The 18,777-nt window shown below is 39.5% G+C and overlaps 1 protein-coding gene and 1 long non-coding RNA gene across 2 annotated transcripts; one reads left to right on the forward strand and one right to left on the reverse strand.

Annotated features, from left to right (window-relative positions):
• Nucleotides 1-1,507: 1,507 nt before the first annotated feature.
• Nucleotides 1,508-12,309, reverse strand: usp38 (ubiquitin specific peptidase 38). Its single transcript, XM_061718275.1, has 11 exons — nucleotides 12,162-12,309; nucleotides 8,095-8,785; nucleotides 7,546-7,681; nucleotides 5,970-6,099; nucleotides 5,665-5,766; nucleotides 5,102-5,260; nucleotides 4,764-4,957; nucleotides 4,584-4,677; nucleotides 4,383-4,489; nucleotides 2,564-3,905; nucleotides 1,508-2,044 (listed from the first exon to the last, which is right to left on the reverse strand). The coding sequence occupies exons 2-11, from the start codon at nucleotides 8,774-8,776 to the stop codon at nucleotides 1,877-1,879; spliced, it is 3,114 nt and encodes a 1,037-aa protein (XP_061574259.1). The 5' UTR covers nucleotides 8,777-8,785; nucleotides 12,162-12,309; the 3' UTR covers nucleotides 1,508-1,876.
• A 777-nt stretch (nucleotides 12,310-13,086) lies between these two features.
• On the forward strand, nucleotides 13,087-15,715 carry LOC133451529 (uncharacterized). Its single transcript, XR_009783169.1, has 3 exons — nucleotides 13,087-13,531; nucleotides 14,299-14,468; nucleotides 14,612-15,715. It is a non-coding gene; the product is annotated as an uncharacterized LOC133451529 (long non-coding RNA).
• The last annotated feature ends 3,062 nt before the right edge of the window (nucleotides 15,716-18,777 follow it).

Raw genomic sequence — 18,777 nt, forward strand, 5'->3', positions numbered from 1 at the left:
AGGTCAAGAGCTGGGGAAAGATCCACTAACCCCAACAACAGCCGCAGGGGGGAACACCTATCAGCTGCAGGGGGTGGCAGGGACACGTCCCTGTCACTGCCCCGCCAACAGGAGACGTTCCAGGATTAAAGGGGCGAAACGTTGATGAATGGTGGATCCTGGCTGATGACCCTGCAGCTGACCCATGGGCACCGGAGGAGGTGCGACAGGCAGCAATGCCTAGCAGGAAATTCCACCTACCTGTACATCTAACCAAATGAAAAACAAGTCCCACAATGTATTTTTCCTTTACTCTTAACTGACAGTTAAAACTGACAAGGAATTAAATGGTGCAGTGGAGATCATTCTGGGCCAGCGAACACTTTCCACAGTGAATACAAGAAGTCACCCAAATTGTTTAATATATTCTTAAGAATTTTTGATGTTTGGTCCATCTAAAAAAAGAAAAAAAAAAGATCCATCCAGAAACCATGTTTTATTTCAACATATAAACCAATCTCCAAATTATCATGTTTAATCAAAATGGTTTAGAAATTGTTGTGTGGTAACACACACTGTGGTTAATGATGTTTGAGGGTCCACATTTATGAGCGTTAACAAGGTTTCGTTCTTGGACAGCTTCAGTTAATTTCCATAAATTACTTGAGTGAAGGTTAACTAACAACATAATTCATCTGTATATAATTCACCATCCTCTGCTGGCCAGAGCTCTGAGCTCTGATTCAAAGCCTTATGTGTGGATTTCTTTTTTTTTTTTGTGGGGAGCAAACATGAACACACCTTAGATGACCCCTAAAATCAGACTGAACAGGATGCAAGTGGATATATAATAAAACAAAAACAATTAAAAGAACAAACCAAACAATCATAACCCCAACTTGCACAACAGGCAAGCTAATTAATCAAAATCTTAATTGCATTTATAATAGAAATAAAGCTTGCATTGTCCAGAGCTGCTGAAAAGCACATTTTTAAATGAACTTTTTATCCATTCTTAATTGTAGAATATTTTAATGCATTTTTGTACTTCCGCTTTTACTAATGTTGAAAGAAGTGATATCAATATGAATCTAAGATGAATTTGAGACTATCAAGTTTTCAAAAATATTTGTTAAAAAGGCACATCCAATCTGAATTAGTGCTCGTCTCCTTGAATGATCGGGTCAGAGAAACACGTACAAATATGTTGTCATTTAATCTGTTCTAATTTCTAGGAGTTTGTTGTTCAGTTTTGAATTAAATTAAATTATCTAAATCAGAACAATCGTATTCAAAACATGCCCACACATGCTTTTGATTTCCTCATACATGTTTTGTATTCTGGGATCATTTAGAAATGCCCTTTGAGGTCATGTTAACATTTATTGCATGTGTTATAAAACAACGACACAGATGAATACTTCTTTCTGTATTCTAAACATGCACAACTGTGTGTACATGTTGTGCATGTTGTGTATGAGGTTTTGGGGTATAAACCACACAAAGATGAGACGAATGCACGATCATGTTCTAGACAAAACCATTTTGGATATTTATTACCGTAAATGTTTTAGAAGACTCAAGTTACCGGTAAATCATATGTTGCGGTTATTCCTTTCATTTGAGGAAACCGAAGGTGTTACAATGCTGAAATCACAAAAACAATAAATAATGATTCAATGATGACAAAAATAAAGAGAGGAAAACAACCAAACTTTTCAAAGCTATTAAAATCAAATCAAAGATCAGAGCCAATATGGATACTCAGTGTATGTTCTTAGATTATGTCAGTGCTTTTTTAAAAATCTTTTTTTGAGATAACACACTATACATGGGATGACAGTCCAGTCAGCTCTACAGCAGTCCATGTGGGTTTTCTGCTGCATTTCTTTTCCTTTCAGAAGACCAGTCTGCTAATGGTGTTGAAGCCTCCTCCTCCTCCTCCACCACCACCAGATGGGCCACAGCTCCCAGGCGGGTTATTGTCATCCGAACCGTTGGGCCTGAATGAGCAGGAGGACGAAGGAGCCTGAAGAGCCTGGGTCCGAGCATTAAGCTCCTGTTCCTGTTGATTTCACAGAGTGGAGAGATTTCCATGTTAGCTTAAGTGTAAACTTGAGTTAAACCTGCATGTAAATCGTTCTAAACCAAACAAGAATGAAAAGTAAAAACTGATTTAGTAGCTGTAACCGCGCATCAGAGGTGTTGCTTCACATTACTACAGCTCCCACTGCAGGAGATTTATTGTAGTTACTTGTACAAGTGCGGTGGGCTGTCAGCTCAACACATCACAGCTCAGTGACTCGTGAAATTAGACCTCTCATCTTTTAACGGAGCAGCTCAGATCTGACGCCAAGTGCAGCAAAATAAATAAATTAGATAAAATTTCTGCTGCTCTTAGCTGTCATTTGAGGAAGAGAGAACTTTCTCTTCATCACTTTCCACCTGAGTGACTCTGTGACTCTACAGTTAACCCATCGCTTAAAGAGTTAGTGGAAGTCAAACAAACAAATATTACTGGTATATCTAAAAGGCACTGATATTATAAACGGGTGATACTGAGATATTTTTTGTTCCACGTTACCTGTAAATAAAGCTTATTGTCCTTGATAATAGCATCCAGCAGCTCTTTCTGCAGAGGAGGTTCAGCATTTGGTCTCATTCCATTTGCCAGTGGTTCCCCGTTCGAGTTCTGCCCTGGTAACTCTTGTTTCCTGTACATAAGAACATAAGCCGTGTCCTTAGGGAAGCGATTAGTAATGTTTTGCACTGATTGGAAAGATGTGAATGTCACTCTGCTGTCATTGAACAGCAGCCAGTCCTTCCCCTCTTGGGCACTATTAGGTAGCGTGTCGCTTTGTTCCGGTGGTGATGGGACAGCGGAACAGGTGCAAAGGCTGCAAGTGGCCTGGCCACTCCCCAAGCTGTCCTGGAGGGGTGAGTGATGAGCTGCGTACTGTGCTCCGTCTGACCCATTGATGTTACGACCGTAAGAGTAGTAGTGGCCGCTCTCTGATGATAGGCCAGAATGCATCACCACTGAGACGAGGACATAGGGCACCGACTGAACTGACATCTCTCCTGCTTCGTTCGTCTCCCCTGCTCCATCCATTCTCGTCTTTTTCTCTTCCTCCTCATCTCGTTGAGATGGTTTGAGTTTCTTCGCCAGATTTTCGCTGCTCTCGGGAGAATCCACTTGCAAAGGAGAGGACGCAGCGGAAGAGCGCTGTCCGGGCAACGACGGCGCATGAACTGGAAATCTCAAGGCTCGTGGGATGGTGACGTTGTCGAGAATCTTCCTTCGGATGTGGCATTTGGCATCATATGAGAATCGCAGCAGGGTGAGGATCAAGTACTCGGGTGCGGACACTACTTTCATGGTCCTCTCTGCCCGCTGGAGGGAGCTACATTTCTCGCAGAAGTAGGCATTGTCTTCATCGAGGATCTCTGGAGCCAGGAAATAGTTCACCAGGTCAGGCACAGAGCGAGGAGGCTCATTTGTTTCTTGCTCACAATGGACATTGGTGTTCAGAGTGGTGCTTGAGCCTGGCTCGGGAGCTTCACTCCCACCATTGACAGATCCCTGACAGAGGACCTTTGGCTCCTCTGAGGGCCCCAGTTGTTTGGGACTGTCCTGAGAGGAGACAGACGGGCAAAAGGCCAAAGAGAGGTCTGTAAAAGGCTCTTCTTTCTCCGAGATGCAATTGCACAACATACAGCGAATGCCTGTGACCAGCTTTCCACCGAACATATTTTCAATTAAAGTCCTCCTGTCATTTGCTGGTTTAGTTTCTGCTCCTGTCAAATGTGTCTCCCCTTGATCCTTGGAAGATGTGGGATTTGTTGGGTCTTCACCGTCAACTTTGGCGGCATCTTTTGGCTTAGCCGATTCCAGGATTTGAATCGTCTTCTCCTCTTCATGTAACCTTGATAACGGAAAAAAGGCACAATCAGTATTAGAGGAAATACAAGCTGGACTTTGGCTGTGACATAATATAGCAATTTGTTTTTAACTTGGACAAAAAAATAACAAAAAAACAGTCACAAACAAAGAGAAGTTTAAAAAATCCAGTCACTCATCAAGTACGATCCATGCTTTGTTTTCTTAACAACCCCCTACTCGTTATGCAGTAATACACTGATTATACACGTGTAGTAATACATTGACTAATACACATGTCGTAATATACACTGATTATAATCTTGTAGTAATACACTGATTAAACACATGCTGTAATACAGAGAACCACAGTAAATGAACAAACACTGATTGAATTTAATCTATTTGGCATTTAGGGAAAATGCCAAATGCCAGGAAAATTAGGAAAAATACAGAAAGTGGATTTTACTCATTGACAAGCTAATGTCATGTGATATACTTTGACCAAGTTAATTAACAGTACCTGTCTAAAATAAATCGGAGGTACTCAGAACAGTCCTGTTGTGAACCCGCGTTGAACCAGGGAGGCCGAGATACGTCCAAGAAGTTTCTGGGAGCATATGCTGCCCTCTGTAGGACAAAGGAACACACACGCACACCAGCAATTCACTGTTAGTCGCAGTAGCAATATTCTGCATTGTCCATCAGTCAGGACGACACTGACCTGTGTGTGAGCGAGGAAGGCGAAGAGGAGCTGGAGCTTTTTCATTAGTGTGTTGGAGCCGTTTAGATGCAAGGATAAAACATGCCTCCTGAAACTGGGAAGAACAGTCTGTGTTCAATTCTTGAGTTTTACAACAAGAACATAGGGTTTTATGTATGAGTGGATATCTAAATGACTTACTCTGTGGCCATAAACAGGGTCTGGATGATGCTGTTCATAAAACAAGTGTTCCCTAGGTTGATCAGCCCCGTCTTGCCTGTCTCCGATTTCCCAGTTTGTTTTAGTAAACCAGAGGCAAATGAGTTGGACTGAGATGTCCAGGCACTTTGATTCAACACCAACTTGATCTTCTCTTCTGGGGGTTTTGGAAGATCCTGCAAAAGGATGGCAAAATGACTCAAAAAGATTCTTGGCTCTTTGTTGCTTTTGTACTGGTAAGAGCAGTTTCTAACAATATTAATAAAGTAAACGAACACTGAGTAAGATCAGGTACAATATCTAACATATCTAACTCTTACCTTGATGGCTTCTACTATGTGGTCATAGAGGTCAGGAAAGCCGGAGTACTGGTACATCATGCAGTGTATGAGCTCGGTGAACTGCAGTAAGAAAGCCTTACTGGTGGGGAGACCATCTGCATTTAGGGACTGAACTAGAGGCACGACATGTGGAACAACCTGAGAGAATTGGGAATAAAGTGAACAACATTGAGTGCACTGAAGTGCTGAAAACAGTGGACAGTACAGCTTATAATAATCATACAATTGTGAGGCACGGTTAGCCAAGAGTCAGACGCACATTAGGAATCCCACAGAGACTCCACTCTCATTTTCTGAATATTTTTGAGACTACTCGTGGTTTTTTTTGTTGAGAATAATGAAATCCGCCAACTCAAGGGCCTTTGCTTGATATTCAAGTGCTTCACACATCATTAGTAACACTGGTGGCGAGCCTGAGGTTATGGGAAAAGAGGTCTGTGCTGCTTTTAAGTAATTTAAGCCAGAGGAGATGAAAATGAGAAAACCAATAAGATGGCCATATGAGAGGAAAGTGGCCTGTGAAGAGACGGGAAATCCCTTACCAAATGGAAGGCCTCAGGAGAGTGCTGGAAACTCAGCAGCATATGGGAAAGCACGGCCAGCGCCCCCTGCCGCACGATAGGATACCGCAGACGACTGAATACCTGCACGTAAAGAGCAAAAGTTGGGCAAACACAGGTACTGCCACAATTGAAAAACTTAATTGATTTACGTGTTCTTTTCTACAATTAAAAGATTAAAAGCTCAGTCATTATTGCAGTTTAACACTTAAGTACTGCAGTAATATTTCTGTCCAGCCCCTGACTGAGGTCTACAATGAACCAAAATCAGGATTTTCTTTACAAACCAGTTCAATCTTGAGTAGAGTGACATCTATGAGGATAGTGAACTTCTGAACTGCAGCCAGTCCTTTCAGCAGAGCGATGACCCAGGTATCAACATGTTGGGCCAAAGGCCATGACAGCCAGTCAATCATCCTGGGTAAGCAGAAAAAAGGAAGTTAAGATTTATAGATCACATATGTGGGAAACAATGCATCCACAGTTTATTCATTAGATAGAAATGCTCAATTTCTCTTAATCTTAATCGATTAGATTAAGATTAAGAGAAATTGAGCATTTCTATCTGTTTTGATATACAAAGGGTACGGAAGTATTCAGACTCCTTTAAATGTTTCTCTCTTTGTTTCAATGCAGCCATTTGCTAAAATCAAAAAAGTTCATTTTATTTCTCATTAATGTACACTCAGCACCCCATCTTGACAGAAAAAAAAACAGTAATGTAGACATTTTATCTGTGTGCTTAGGGTCATTGTCTCGTTGGAAGGTGAACCTTGGGCCCAGTCTGAGGTCCTGAGCACTCTGGAAGAGATTTTCTGCCAGGATCTCTGTACTTGGCCGCATTCATCTTTCCTTCAATGGCAACCACTCGTCCTGTCCCATAGCATGATGCTGCCACCACCATGTTTCACTGTTTGGATTGTATTCGGAGGGTGATGAGCAGTGCCTTCTTTTATCCACACATAACGCTTAGAATTAACGGCAAAAAGTTCAATGTTAGTCTCATCAGACCAGAGAATTTTATTTCTCATAGTCTAGTAGTCTTTCATGTGTTTTTTGGCAAACTTTATGCGGGCTTTAATATGTCTTGCACTGAGGAGAGGCTTACGGCTGGCCATAAAACCCCGACTGGTGGAGGGGTGCAGTGATATTTGACTTTGTGGAACATTCTCCCATCTCCCTACTGCATCTCTGGAGTTCAGCTACAGTGATCTTTGGTTTCTTCTTTACCTCTCTCGCCAAGCTCTTCTCCCATGATTGGTCAGTTTGTTTGGTAGGCCAGGTTTAGGGAGAGTTCTCTTCAAACTTCTTCCATTTAAGGATTATGGAGGCCACTGTGCTCTTAGGAACCTTGAGTGCAGCAGAAATTCTTTTGTAACCTTGGCCAGATCTGGGCCTTGCCACAATTCAACCTCATGATTCTTATTTGCTCTGACGTGCACCGTGAGCTGTTAGGTCTTATATAGACAGGTGTGGCCCTTTCCTAATCAAGTCCAATCAGTTTAATTAAACGCACCTGGACTCCAATGAAGGAGCAGAACCATCTCAAGGAGGATCAGAAGAAAAGGAGTTAAATATGAGTGTCACAGTAAAGGGTCTGAATACTTATGACCATGTGATACTTCAGTTTTTCTTTAATAAATGTGCAAAAATTTCTACATTCTGTTTTTTTTTTGTCAAGATGGAGTGCTGAGTGGACATTAATGAGAAATAAAATAAACGTGTTTGATATTAGCAAATGGCTGCAATGAAACAAAGAGGGAAACATTTAAAGGGGTCTGAATACTTTCCGCACCCACTGTATGTTTATTACAGATAACTTCAATACTCCGACACAGCTTCTCCACTTCAAATGAAAGTCACCTGCAGAGTGCTTTAGTCATATTTGCATCTTTGACATTCTGATCAGTGGTGAGACTCTTGATAAGCACTGTGATCATCTGGATGGGGATGTGCTGGACCAGGTTGGCGAGTGCAATGGATGGGTCAAAGGAAGGATCTGCAAAAGATACAAACATTGATAAGTGTAGATTTATTTTGTTGTGATGCATAACTTGTGGGATACAAGTGTATTTTCACTCAAATCTTTGAGCTGTAAATATAAAATGAGTGCGCAATGGATCTGTGATATTATGCAATATATTTAAAAAAAAATCTTTGTAGTTAATGTAAAACATCACAGTTTCCCTCTAACAGTTTACAGTAGAATCTATGTCCTACAGTGTTTGATGCAATATATGTGAAGGGGAGTGTGGATTTATTAATCTTTTTTAAAAGGGTTTTGACAGAATCTCCTAAATATTGATATTAAAAAGCAGCTATTTTGATTACATCAGATACATCTTTAGGACATCAATAAAGACATTTATGCACCAGGGTGAAAAGGATGCTTTCTTGCAAAAGGAGTCTTACCTGTGGAGGAGATAATAGCAAATACCTCCTGCAGCGAGGGCAACAGTGTGGCTTGGTCAGCCTTCCAGATGTTCTGCAGCAGCGTGCAAACTTTAGTCACCTGGTGTACATACTCTCTCAGCTCCTGCTCTTGGGTGGCACAGCAGTTAAAGTAACTGATGGTCCTCACCAGCTGCTGGCAGAACAAAATTCCTGACTTATCCCTCGGGATGCACTGCATAAAGTCTGACAGCAAAGTGCTCAGATGGGCACCAAGAGCAGGCTCAGGGTGTTCGCAAACCATCCTTAAAACTTCCACCTGAATCACACTGAAGATCTCCAGCACAGAAGGGCAGCTGATCAATAGCCGCAGGCAGCAGTGGATGTAGTCTATGATGGCTAGGTCTCTGTGGTCTAGCTGCCCGTATCCCTGCTGAAGCAGACTGAGGACAAAGTCTTTGTTGAAGAAATGCTCAAACTCTGACCGGTGATAGCGCGCATAGGCTTCAAGAACCTGCGAGCCAATCTTCTTCTGGAAAGCATCTTCACCAAGCAAGATGAGGCGGGTGGTGAGCATGAACATTGCCCGACACTGTTCCTCGGTCACTTCTTTTTCTGCGGCTTCCATTACCTTCTTCACTATGGCCCTCTTCACTGGGACAGAGTGATCGGAGCTGATGAGGCCCTCCAAAATTTTGTCCATGATGTCGGTCTGTAGAGGCAAGTTGAGAAAATAATTACTTATTTTTTTGTTGTTTTTTTTAAGTATTGATGCAATAAATTAAAAAGATGCTTTACGTGTTTTATTACTTAAATACAACACCACAAATAAGTCTGATCCAATCCATAACACACCCTTTCCATTGAAAACACTTTGACGTATAAAAGCATAATAACTAAAGGCAAAAACAGAAGTCTCCTAAAGGATGAAATCTGCTTAATGGTCACAGTTCCTGCTTTCCTGGATTTTTGAATAGAATGAAGTGTTACTACCAGCATTTCCACTTGCTCTGCTAGGACAAGTCAATACATCAGTTTTGAACATAAAAGCCGAAAGGCACGCAGAGGCCTTTGTTTCCCGCTCATCTAATTCTGTGCAATGCATTTGTTGAGTGCGAACAATGTTGGTAACCAAAGGTAGACCACATGCTCTCCGTTTTCATGTGCTGCTACTGGAATGGGGAGCTTTTATCTGTTAAGTGTCATGTACTAGTGAGATTTTTTTTAAATTGCGTCATACATCATCTGACAACTGGTCATTCACAAAAATATAGAATTGAATTACTGCATTTGGCTACAGCAGAGCATAAATACTCACAGATATCCTAAAACTTCAGCGTGAGAGTTTATCTGATGGCATATTTTGCATCCCCCCCCAGATTTTTAGTAACATGTTTTTTAACTAGTAACCAATGATTTACACTTTTGTTTTTAAGAGCTTTTGTGGCTCTAGTGGCCTTTGTTCAAAGTGTAGACAGGAAGGGGGTAGAGAAAGAGAATGGGGACGACATGCAGCAAATGGCCGCAGGCCAAGACTGGAACCTGCGACCGGTGCAGGAGGACTGTAGCATCAGTTCATGGGCCGCTTGCTTTAAACACTGTGCCACCCAACGGCCCAATGATTTACACTTTTGCTCCAATACTGTATACATATTCAGTTGCATTTACTCCTTTTCCACCAAAGTGAGACTGGTTCTGTTCTGGTTCATGCCTGGTTCATGCCCGGTTTTGAACCTAGCAGATCATTTGAGGTAAAAAATAAATTACTTGTGGACAAAGAAAAGTGTGTGCACAGCTAGAACTGTACAACAGGAGTATTCTAAGAAAGAATAATAACAGCATCAGGAATGAATTACATTCAACAGTGTGAAAATAAGTTTTGTAATCGCTGATGTTGCTTAAAGAACCTTAAAACAATGATTTTGGTCATAAATGTTGGAAATATTGGACTACTTTTTCAATTAAAAGCCTAAATTCAGAGAGTCTCTAATTGAAATATTTCAAGAACTAAATCTAATTCAGTAAATAAAATAAAATAAAATCTGAATTAATTAAATTAAAAAAAAATAAAAAAGGAATTCATGCTCTTTCTGCTCAATGTCAAATAAACAGAAATGTTACATTGGTTGAAAGTCACAAATAAAAAGACTATTGGGAGGACAAAAGAACAGCCATGAAAATAACTATCTCAATATCATAATTACTCTCTATGATGACAATCATGACCAGATTTAAGACCTGATTAACTTGACTGTTTAATTTTAGGACAAATGCTGGCAAGTTCTCTTTCAAAAGGGCACTAAAATTAACCTCTGCGTTTAACTTTGTAATACAACATCATATCTTCTTTGTTAAATCTAATATTGCTTTGAACAGGCAAAAAATACAGAACATAATCTTTTGACAATATGAATACACATTCAGCAAAACTCCACATCTGAGAAGCAAAAATCAGCAAATATTCATAAAAACTAATACTTTATAACGATAACTGATCATAATGGCAATGATTAATGTCTCGATTGTATTTGCACAGCTAATATGAAAGTATACATTTAATATGTTAAGTAACAGCAAAATGGCCTGACGTATTCATAAGAGATAAACAGGTTTATTTTTTTATATTTTTTGTCTGGATATATATTTTAGTTTAGTTTAGAGTTTATTTACAAATAATTAAAAAACACAAATACAGATAATAATCAATCGAGGTTGGTAAAATGGGACTCCCCAGAAGCTACTGTAGCTTATGAATAGGGGCCCAGTCACACAGCAGAACAACTATAAATTACACATATAATACATATACATAGAGTTAGGGGTGGGCAAAAATATTGATACGGCAATATATCGCGATACATAGTCTCCCGATACGATATCGATATTCAATGTATGTATCGCGATATATTGCCGTATCAATATTTTTGCCCACCCCTAGCTGCACTTTATTTTGTGATTTCAGTGTGGGTGAGACACTGCATTTTATTTTTGTCATTTTAAGTCAGGGGCAAGTAACTGTACTGTATTTTTGTGATTTCAATTTCAGTGTGGGTGAGACACTGCATTTTATTTTGAGTATTTTGTATCTAAGAATAATGCACACACTGCAGTTTTCATTGTGTTTCAGTGTGTTTTTTCATGCAAATATGTTAAAATATTAAAATGGAAAGTTTGAATTACATTGTTTTGACTCAGTCTGTCCAATGCATTATCACTATCATCTGATGTACATATATACAACTTGGATTTTAAGATGTTTAATGCATTTTTTAATTTTTCGGTGAACTATGTAGAATATCGCGATATATCGCATAATCGGGATATCACAATTTGTATCGTATCGTGGCTCAAGTATCGTGATGTCCTTCCCAATACCCACCCCTACATACAGTATAATAACCTTATAACCTAAATAAGGAAGAAAAAAAAAAACAAAAAAAAACGAGATTTCCTAGATACAAATATATTCTTATAAAAATAATACATCAGGTATTGGTATATTAATGGTTAATACCAAGTTTGGTAAAAACCTAAAGCATATAATATATAAAAGCATAAAATTAATATATAATCAATTTCATGTATAACATATAATGGGTTTTTTTGTTGTTTTTTAAATAGGTTTATAACGTACACCCAATATGACGGACGTTCCAGATATTTCAACACAACCTCTGTCTCATCTAACACACACACACACACACACACACACACACACACACACACACACACACACACACACATACATATACATATACATATACATATATATATATATATATATATATATATCAATCTTAAGCTTAATCTTCCATTACTGTTTATCTCTTTTCGTTTCTGCTGCCTCGGTGAGCGCACTGGCAGCTAGCCTGCTAAAGCTACCTGTAATGTTTATAATTTCATGTCTGCGTCGACCCAAAGGGAAGATATAATACAGATTCCCTAAACTAAATAAAAACCAGACCTCTGGGAGCGAGTGAGCCGCTGACCGGCGGATCTACCGAGCCTTTAAAACCCGAACAAAGCGAGAACAGGCCCGTCCACCGGACCATCAGCAGCCCTGACTGAGAAAAAACCCCCACACGTACCTGAACCAAGCATATCAGAGAGGTCTGATCTGAATGTTAGGAAGTGGCAGCCAGAGTTAAAAATCTTCCGAGAGAAAAAATCCAGTTATTTTGGTTCATTTACTCGGAATCAGCTGATTAGCCGTTTACCAACGTCACTCCGCCTCAAGGCTGATTTATGGTTCCGCGTTACACCGACGCAGAGCCTACGGCGTAGGGTACGGGGCGACGCGCAACCTACGCCATAGGCTCTGCGTCGATTTAACGCGGAACCATAATTCAGGTTCAACGGCTGCGCTGCTAGGACCCCCGGTGGAGGTAGACTCACTCGCTGCCTGTTTTTTATTATTATTTTATTCATTCTTTATTAAAACCACTCACTCTACATCAGAGCTGATCTGTATATAAACTATACGCAAGACAAGTTTATTTTTATAGCACAATTCAACACAAGGTAATTCAAAAGTGCTTTACATCAACATTAAAGGTATTGTGACATCATTTTTAACATGCTTTTAACACTATTAAAAGTCTTGGCCAACATCCCTCAAATGTGTCTAAAAGAGTGTAACAAGAAAATATTCACTCTAGTACTCTATTCCTGGCTTTTTATTACAGTGTTTTTTAACGCCGTGAAAAATGCTTCATTTTCCCCCTTTCATGTCAATCATTGCTCCGCTCCTCCTCCAAACCTCCTCCTCCTCCAGCCATACGCTCACAGCGGCGTCGGAGAGAGCCGGGAGCGACAGGCGAAGCATGCACGGAAAAGCAGCACGGCGAACCACAGCAAACAATCATAAAAATAAAGGCATGCAAGCAGCAGTGTCACCTTATCTTAAGTCCAGTCAGTGGCCGCGGGTGTTCTTAGCAGTTCTCCTCCGGTGATTAGAACAAAAGAGGCTCTAAACACTAAACAGCTCCGTGTTAAGCCTGATTTATGGTTCCGCGTTAAATCGACGCAGAGCCCTACGCCGTAGGGTTCAGCGTACGGTGCGCGTCGCCGCGTAACCCTACGCCGTAGGTTCTGCGTCGGTGTAACGCGGAACCATAAATCAGCCTTTTATAGCCTTTTATGGTGCGCTGGAGAGGAGAGGAGACAGGGAGCTGGGTGGAGGGGGCGGTGATTTAGCGGGCCGTTACGTAACCGCCCGCCACCAAACCACATGCGCCGTTTTTGCACAGTTATGCGGAAAATCCGAGAAGGGTATGGCTGCAGACCCGGAGGCAGCAGATCTGAGCAGCAGATCTGAACCGCAGTTCTAGACGTCACAGAGCCCCCTACTGGATTACTTTATAACTGCAACTAAATCAACAGTTCAGATCGAGACTTCTCGTTTTTTTCCGGCAGCGTGCTCTTTTCTCCTTTTCTCAAGATGGATGACGACCGGAGTGTGAGTATTACCGTGAATCACATTTTTTGTGTATTCTTTTCAAGATATATTGGCACTTAATTGATCTGCAAAAGTGATTTAATCAATCAGTGAAATGCCTAACATGATCCACAAACTATATTGTTAAGTTAAATTTGACAGAGAAATTAACGTTAATGACTCTATTTGCCACGATAGTCAGAAAAGTGCGTAGGCTAAAATGTTTTACTTGTGATGTGGATTACATGAGAAAAGCATGAATATATATATATATATATAAACATGAAACTTGAGCTAGCTAGCTAGCTCCAATTTTATGACTAATTTTGTAGCATGAATACTACTAATACTACGTGGCACAATTTCTATTGTCTGCAATATATATTTTTCATTTATTATGTGCAATAAGAACATGATCTCTGGTATATTACCAATCATTACCAAGATTAAGCTTGTAAATAATGCCATGGTTATTATATTGATTATATATTTGTACTATTATTGTTAGGGTTGTTATTTTTTTCGTCCCAATAATTCATTGTTCATATATTGTTTGTTATTGCTACTCTTCAATCAACTGTGCAGTTGCTGCTGTAACTGTGGATTATATAACTATTCACATTTATATCACTATATAGCCTATATTTAGATATTTTGTGGACAGAAATTTAGCTAATCCAGTGCATAAGATGAAAATGTATATTTGTCCGTTATTAGGTTTTGGCCCAGTTTTGTCTGTAAAACAGTGTAAAAATATTAATTTGGACTAATTGAACACTCTTTTTTAGGTACACATAACAATCCAGAAAGGAAGGGCCTTGCCCCAACTTCACAGATGCATCATGCTGCAATAACTACCACTGTCCATTCTGCAGCCCTACAGTTTACTACCCCTCCCCGTTGAACAAATGTCAGATACACATGGATCTTCATTTTAACAGAGCTGTTAGCCATGAAGGTAAAGTTTGAAAACATTCTCCCTGTGTGTGTGCATGTAGTGCATGCTGGAACTTCATTGTTGATGCAGGATTTGTATTTTTAAGTGACAATTTGTAATGGAAAACTGATAATAATATTTATATCTATGTGCTTATGTTTAAGAATACACCATTCACAGATGTGGACTGGGATGTCGGCCGCAGCTGCATTATCACTGTCCATACTGCAGTTCAACAATAAAACGGAAAGACGATTTTATTAAACATATACATTGGTGCAAGAAGAAACCAGGTTCCAACCCTACAGTCCCACCAACCACCACCACCCCCGGGCACCAACCACCATCACCTCCCTGGCACCATCCACCACCACCCCCCTGGCACCATCCACCACCACCCCCCTGGCACCAACCACCACCATCACCTCCCAGGCACCAACCACCACCACCCCCCAGACACCAACCACCACCACCCCCCAGGCACCAACCACCACCACCCCCAAGGCACCAACCACCACCATCACCTCCCCAGGCACCAACCACCACCACCCCCCCAGGCACCAACCACCACCATTGTATTGTATTGAGTGTTTTTTCAGCTTCAGTTTTTTTTCTCTGCAGATCTCCTTAATGTGGGATGTGACTGCACCTGCACTGAATATATATTATATACTGTACATTTCATCAAGATGAGACAATTGTTTACCCCAAGTTATATTGTTAAATAAATGTTATATTGTTCTGTTTGGGAACTTTGGACTTAATACTACCATACTTACCATTTCAGTATATCAAAGTGTTTTTATTTCTAATTGTTTACCCCAAGTTATATTGTTAAATAAATGTTATATTGTTCTGTTTGGGAATTTTGGACTTAATACTACCATACTTACCATTTCAGTATATCAAAGTGTTTTTATTTCTTTATTTCTTTTTTTTAACAATTACTACAACAAAAGTGAGGACTTGACACCCAAATACACTATGTTGTAGTGGGTTTGATCAATGCTGTTCAAGTTTTGGGGGTAATATATCCCACTAAACGCCACATCTTAGTCCTCTCTCTGTCAGTGGCAAGACAGTTGTCATCTTCTCTGTCCCAGTCTCTTTTCATATTCTCGCAATTGCAACACCTTTATGATTCTGTGCATATAACAGTCCTGCAGAGACATGGTAAAATACCAAGCCTCAATCACGACATTATCTATGATGTTTATGGTTGCTCAGTGTTTAAATATATATTTATTGTCATTAGGCTAAAAACAAATAAAGACTAATTTTTTTATATTGCCTCATTCATGATTTAAAGAAATAATTTAAAATTTCACCTTAATTTGACAGTCTTAACTGCACCTACTGGTGCTGCCTATGATCTAAATCTCTTGCCACAAAAAAAAAAAGAGCCTACCAGCAAATACCTATGCTCTACAAATGACATCTGAAATAGTGCTGAATGAGCTACGAATCCCTGCCGTTTACCCTGGAAGTAAGTTCTTTAATTATAAGCTCCATCCTCATTATCAATTAAATCTTCATATATTGAGCCTCATTATCAATTAAATCTTGATATTTAAGCTCCATGCCTCATTATCAATTAAATCTTCATATATTTATTAAGGTGTAACGCTGATTTAGTTGCAGTGCAGTTCTACTAGTTGCAGTTATAAAGTAATCCAGTAGGGGGCTCTGTGACGTCTAGAACTGCGGTTCAGATCTGCTGCTCAGATCTGCTGCCTCCGGGTCTGCAGCCGTATACTATTGGAAAATCCCAGAAAGCACACAATACACTGAATGTTAAAAGTTCGTTGTTTTTTGGGTGTAATTGATGTCAAGATGTGTTTTTCATGTCACAATCCCTTTAAAAGCAGCAAGACACAATTAAACAGTAAATAACAAATAAAGTGATAAGAAAAGAGGTAAAATAATAAAAAGCACAAGTTGTTAAAAGTAAGGGCAGTAGAGTACAGCAGGTAAGTATTTAATTTAGGAGTACGCTTCAGTAAATAGTAATGTTTTTAGGCCTGATTTAAAGGAGCTGACAGTTGGAGCAGACCTCAGGTCTACAGGAAGTTTGTTCCACCGGTGAGGAGCAGAATAACTGAACGCTGCCTCACCTTGCTTGGTTCTGGTTCTTGGGACACACAACAAACCAGATCCAGATGAACCTCAGAGGTCTGGGAGCTTCATAGGGAACTAACAGACCAAGCATGAATTTTAGACCATAAAACCATTCAGTGCTTTGTAGACCAGCAGTAGGATTTTAAACTATATCCTTTGACTCACTGGAAGCCAGTGTAGTGATTTCATGACCGGTGTAATGTGGTCCAGTTTCCTGGTGTTTGTAAGGACTCTGGCAGCGTTCTGGATCAGCTGCAGCTGCCTGATAGATTTCTTGTTAAGGCCTGTAAAGATGCCATTGCAATAATCCAACCTACTGAAAATAAATACTGTCAAAAGGACATGCATATACGTGTTGTTTCGAGTCATTTTGGTACAGTTCATATGTTGCATTCAGGTTGCATTAAAATATTCGTCATTCATTCCCAGTTGGAATGTCTAAGCGCCATATAGTGACTCTTTTCTTGGTTTCGTTGGTTTCTTCCCATTTTCGATAGATTTGGAATATCAGAAGATATTTTTGGGATTAATTGAAAGTCCTGGAAAAAAACGATTACTGTAAACTACCTATATATGAGTTTAGAGTTTAGAGTTTATTAATTTAGCACAATTAGATGCATAAAGCACTGCGCAAGGAGGGAACGAAGTTCTATAGCGAACTTATACAAGGTTCCACCCCTGTCAAAAAAACAAAACAAAGGACAAGCAGACAGCATGCATGAGCTAAACAACAACAAAAGACAAAGATCAATAGCAACAGGAATTCAAGTACTTGAAACAACTAATAGTAAAAGACACAAAGAAAGAACAAAAAATGTGACAAAAGCAGTACAATGAGAAAGAATATATAATTAAAGGTCGATAAAATTAAAGGTCGAGTAGAGAAAGTAAATTAGGTTCCTGTGGAAAGTAAAAATTCCTTTAGGTTTTTTTTGAAAATGCATTGGGAGGAGGTGGACCTCAGTGAAGAGTTTAAGTCAGACCAGAGCGGAACAGAGCTGATATGGTTAATAAATATAGAATAGAATAGAATAGAATAAGCTTTATTGGCCAAGTATGAACATGCCAGACAGGGAATTTGTTTTTGTTTTCTTTCGCTCACTGAACCCAGATTTAAATAGTTACAAACAGTAATAGACAAATGGCTCTTATTAACATATACACAATTTAAAAGTGATAATAACCATGTCTACCTCATACTGCTGCACCTTTCACCTATTCATGGCGCCACAGCGCGGATGGCGGCCAGGGTGAGTTGGTGCGTGTTACTTGCCTTCCGACTGCAGCTGGCCTCGTCAACAAGTTACATTAAAGCAAAGACCACACTTCTGACCCTAAGAGTCCCATTAACGCATATCCTAGGTCACCTTTGTACAGACTCACTACTCCGGCACCAACATGTTGTACATTTTTTGTTTTAATATTATTTGTTCTTTGGTATTGCACTATTCACCACAACAAATTCCTTGTGTGTGTTAAACTACTTGGCAATAAACTTCTTTCTGATTCTGATTCTTTTTTTTTTATTGTATATATGTTAATAAGAGCTGTAATTTGTCTATTTACTGTACAGTGAGCGAAAATAACCGAGTCAAATTCCCTGTCTTGTTTGACCTGACTTGGCCAATAAACCTGATTCTGATTCTTTTTTTGAAATTGTATATATGTTAATAAGAGCTGTCATTTGTCTATTTACAGTACAGTGAGCGAAAATAACGGAGTCAAATTCCCTGTCTTGTTTTACTTGGCCAATAAACCTGATTCTGATTCTTTTTTTTAAATTGTATATATGTTAATAAGAGCTGTCATTTGTCTATTTACTGTACAGTGAGCGAAAATAACCAAGTCAAATTCCCTGTCTTGTTTTACTTGGCCAATAAACCTGATTCTGATTCTTTTTTTAAAATTGTATATATGTTAATAAGAGCTGTCATTTGTCTTTTTACTGTACAGTGAGCGAAAATAACCGAGTCAAATTCCCCGTCTTATTTGACCTGACTTGGCCAATAAACCTGATTCTGATTCTTTTTTTAAAAACTGTAATAAGAGCTGTCATTTGTCTATTTACCCTACAGTGAGCGAAAAATAACCGAGTCAAATTCCCTGTCTTGTTTTACTTGGCCAATAAACCTGATTCTGATTCTTTTTTTAAAAATTGTATATATGTTAATAAGAGCTGTCGTTTGTCTTTTTACTGTACAGTGAGCGAAAA

Source organism: Cololabis saira, chromosome 1, assembly GCF_033807715.1.
Source record: "Cololabis saira isolate AMF1-May2022 chromosome 1, fColSai1.1, whole genome shotgun sequence".
Lineage (NCBI taxonomy): Eukaryota > Metazoa > Chordata > Actinopteri > Beloniformes > Belonidae > Cololabis > Cololabis saira.

Coding starts and splice junctions, on each gene's coding strand:
- usp38 (XM_061718275.1), bottom strand. CDS start 8,776: ATGGACAAAATTTTGGAGGGCCTCATCAGCTCCGATCACTCTGTCCCA. Junction 6,100..7,545: donor ATGACTAAAGCACTCTGCAG/GTGACTTTCATT, acceptor CTGCTTACCCAG/GATGATTGACTGGCTGTCAT. Junction 4,490..4,583: donor CCTTCCTCGCTCACACACAG/GTCAGTGTCGTC, acceptor TTTGTCCTACAG/AGGGCAGCATATGCTCCCAG.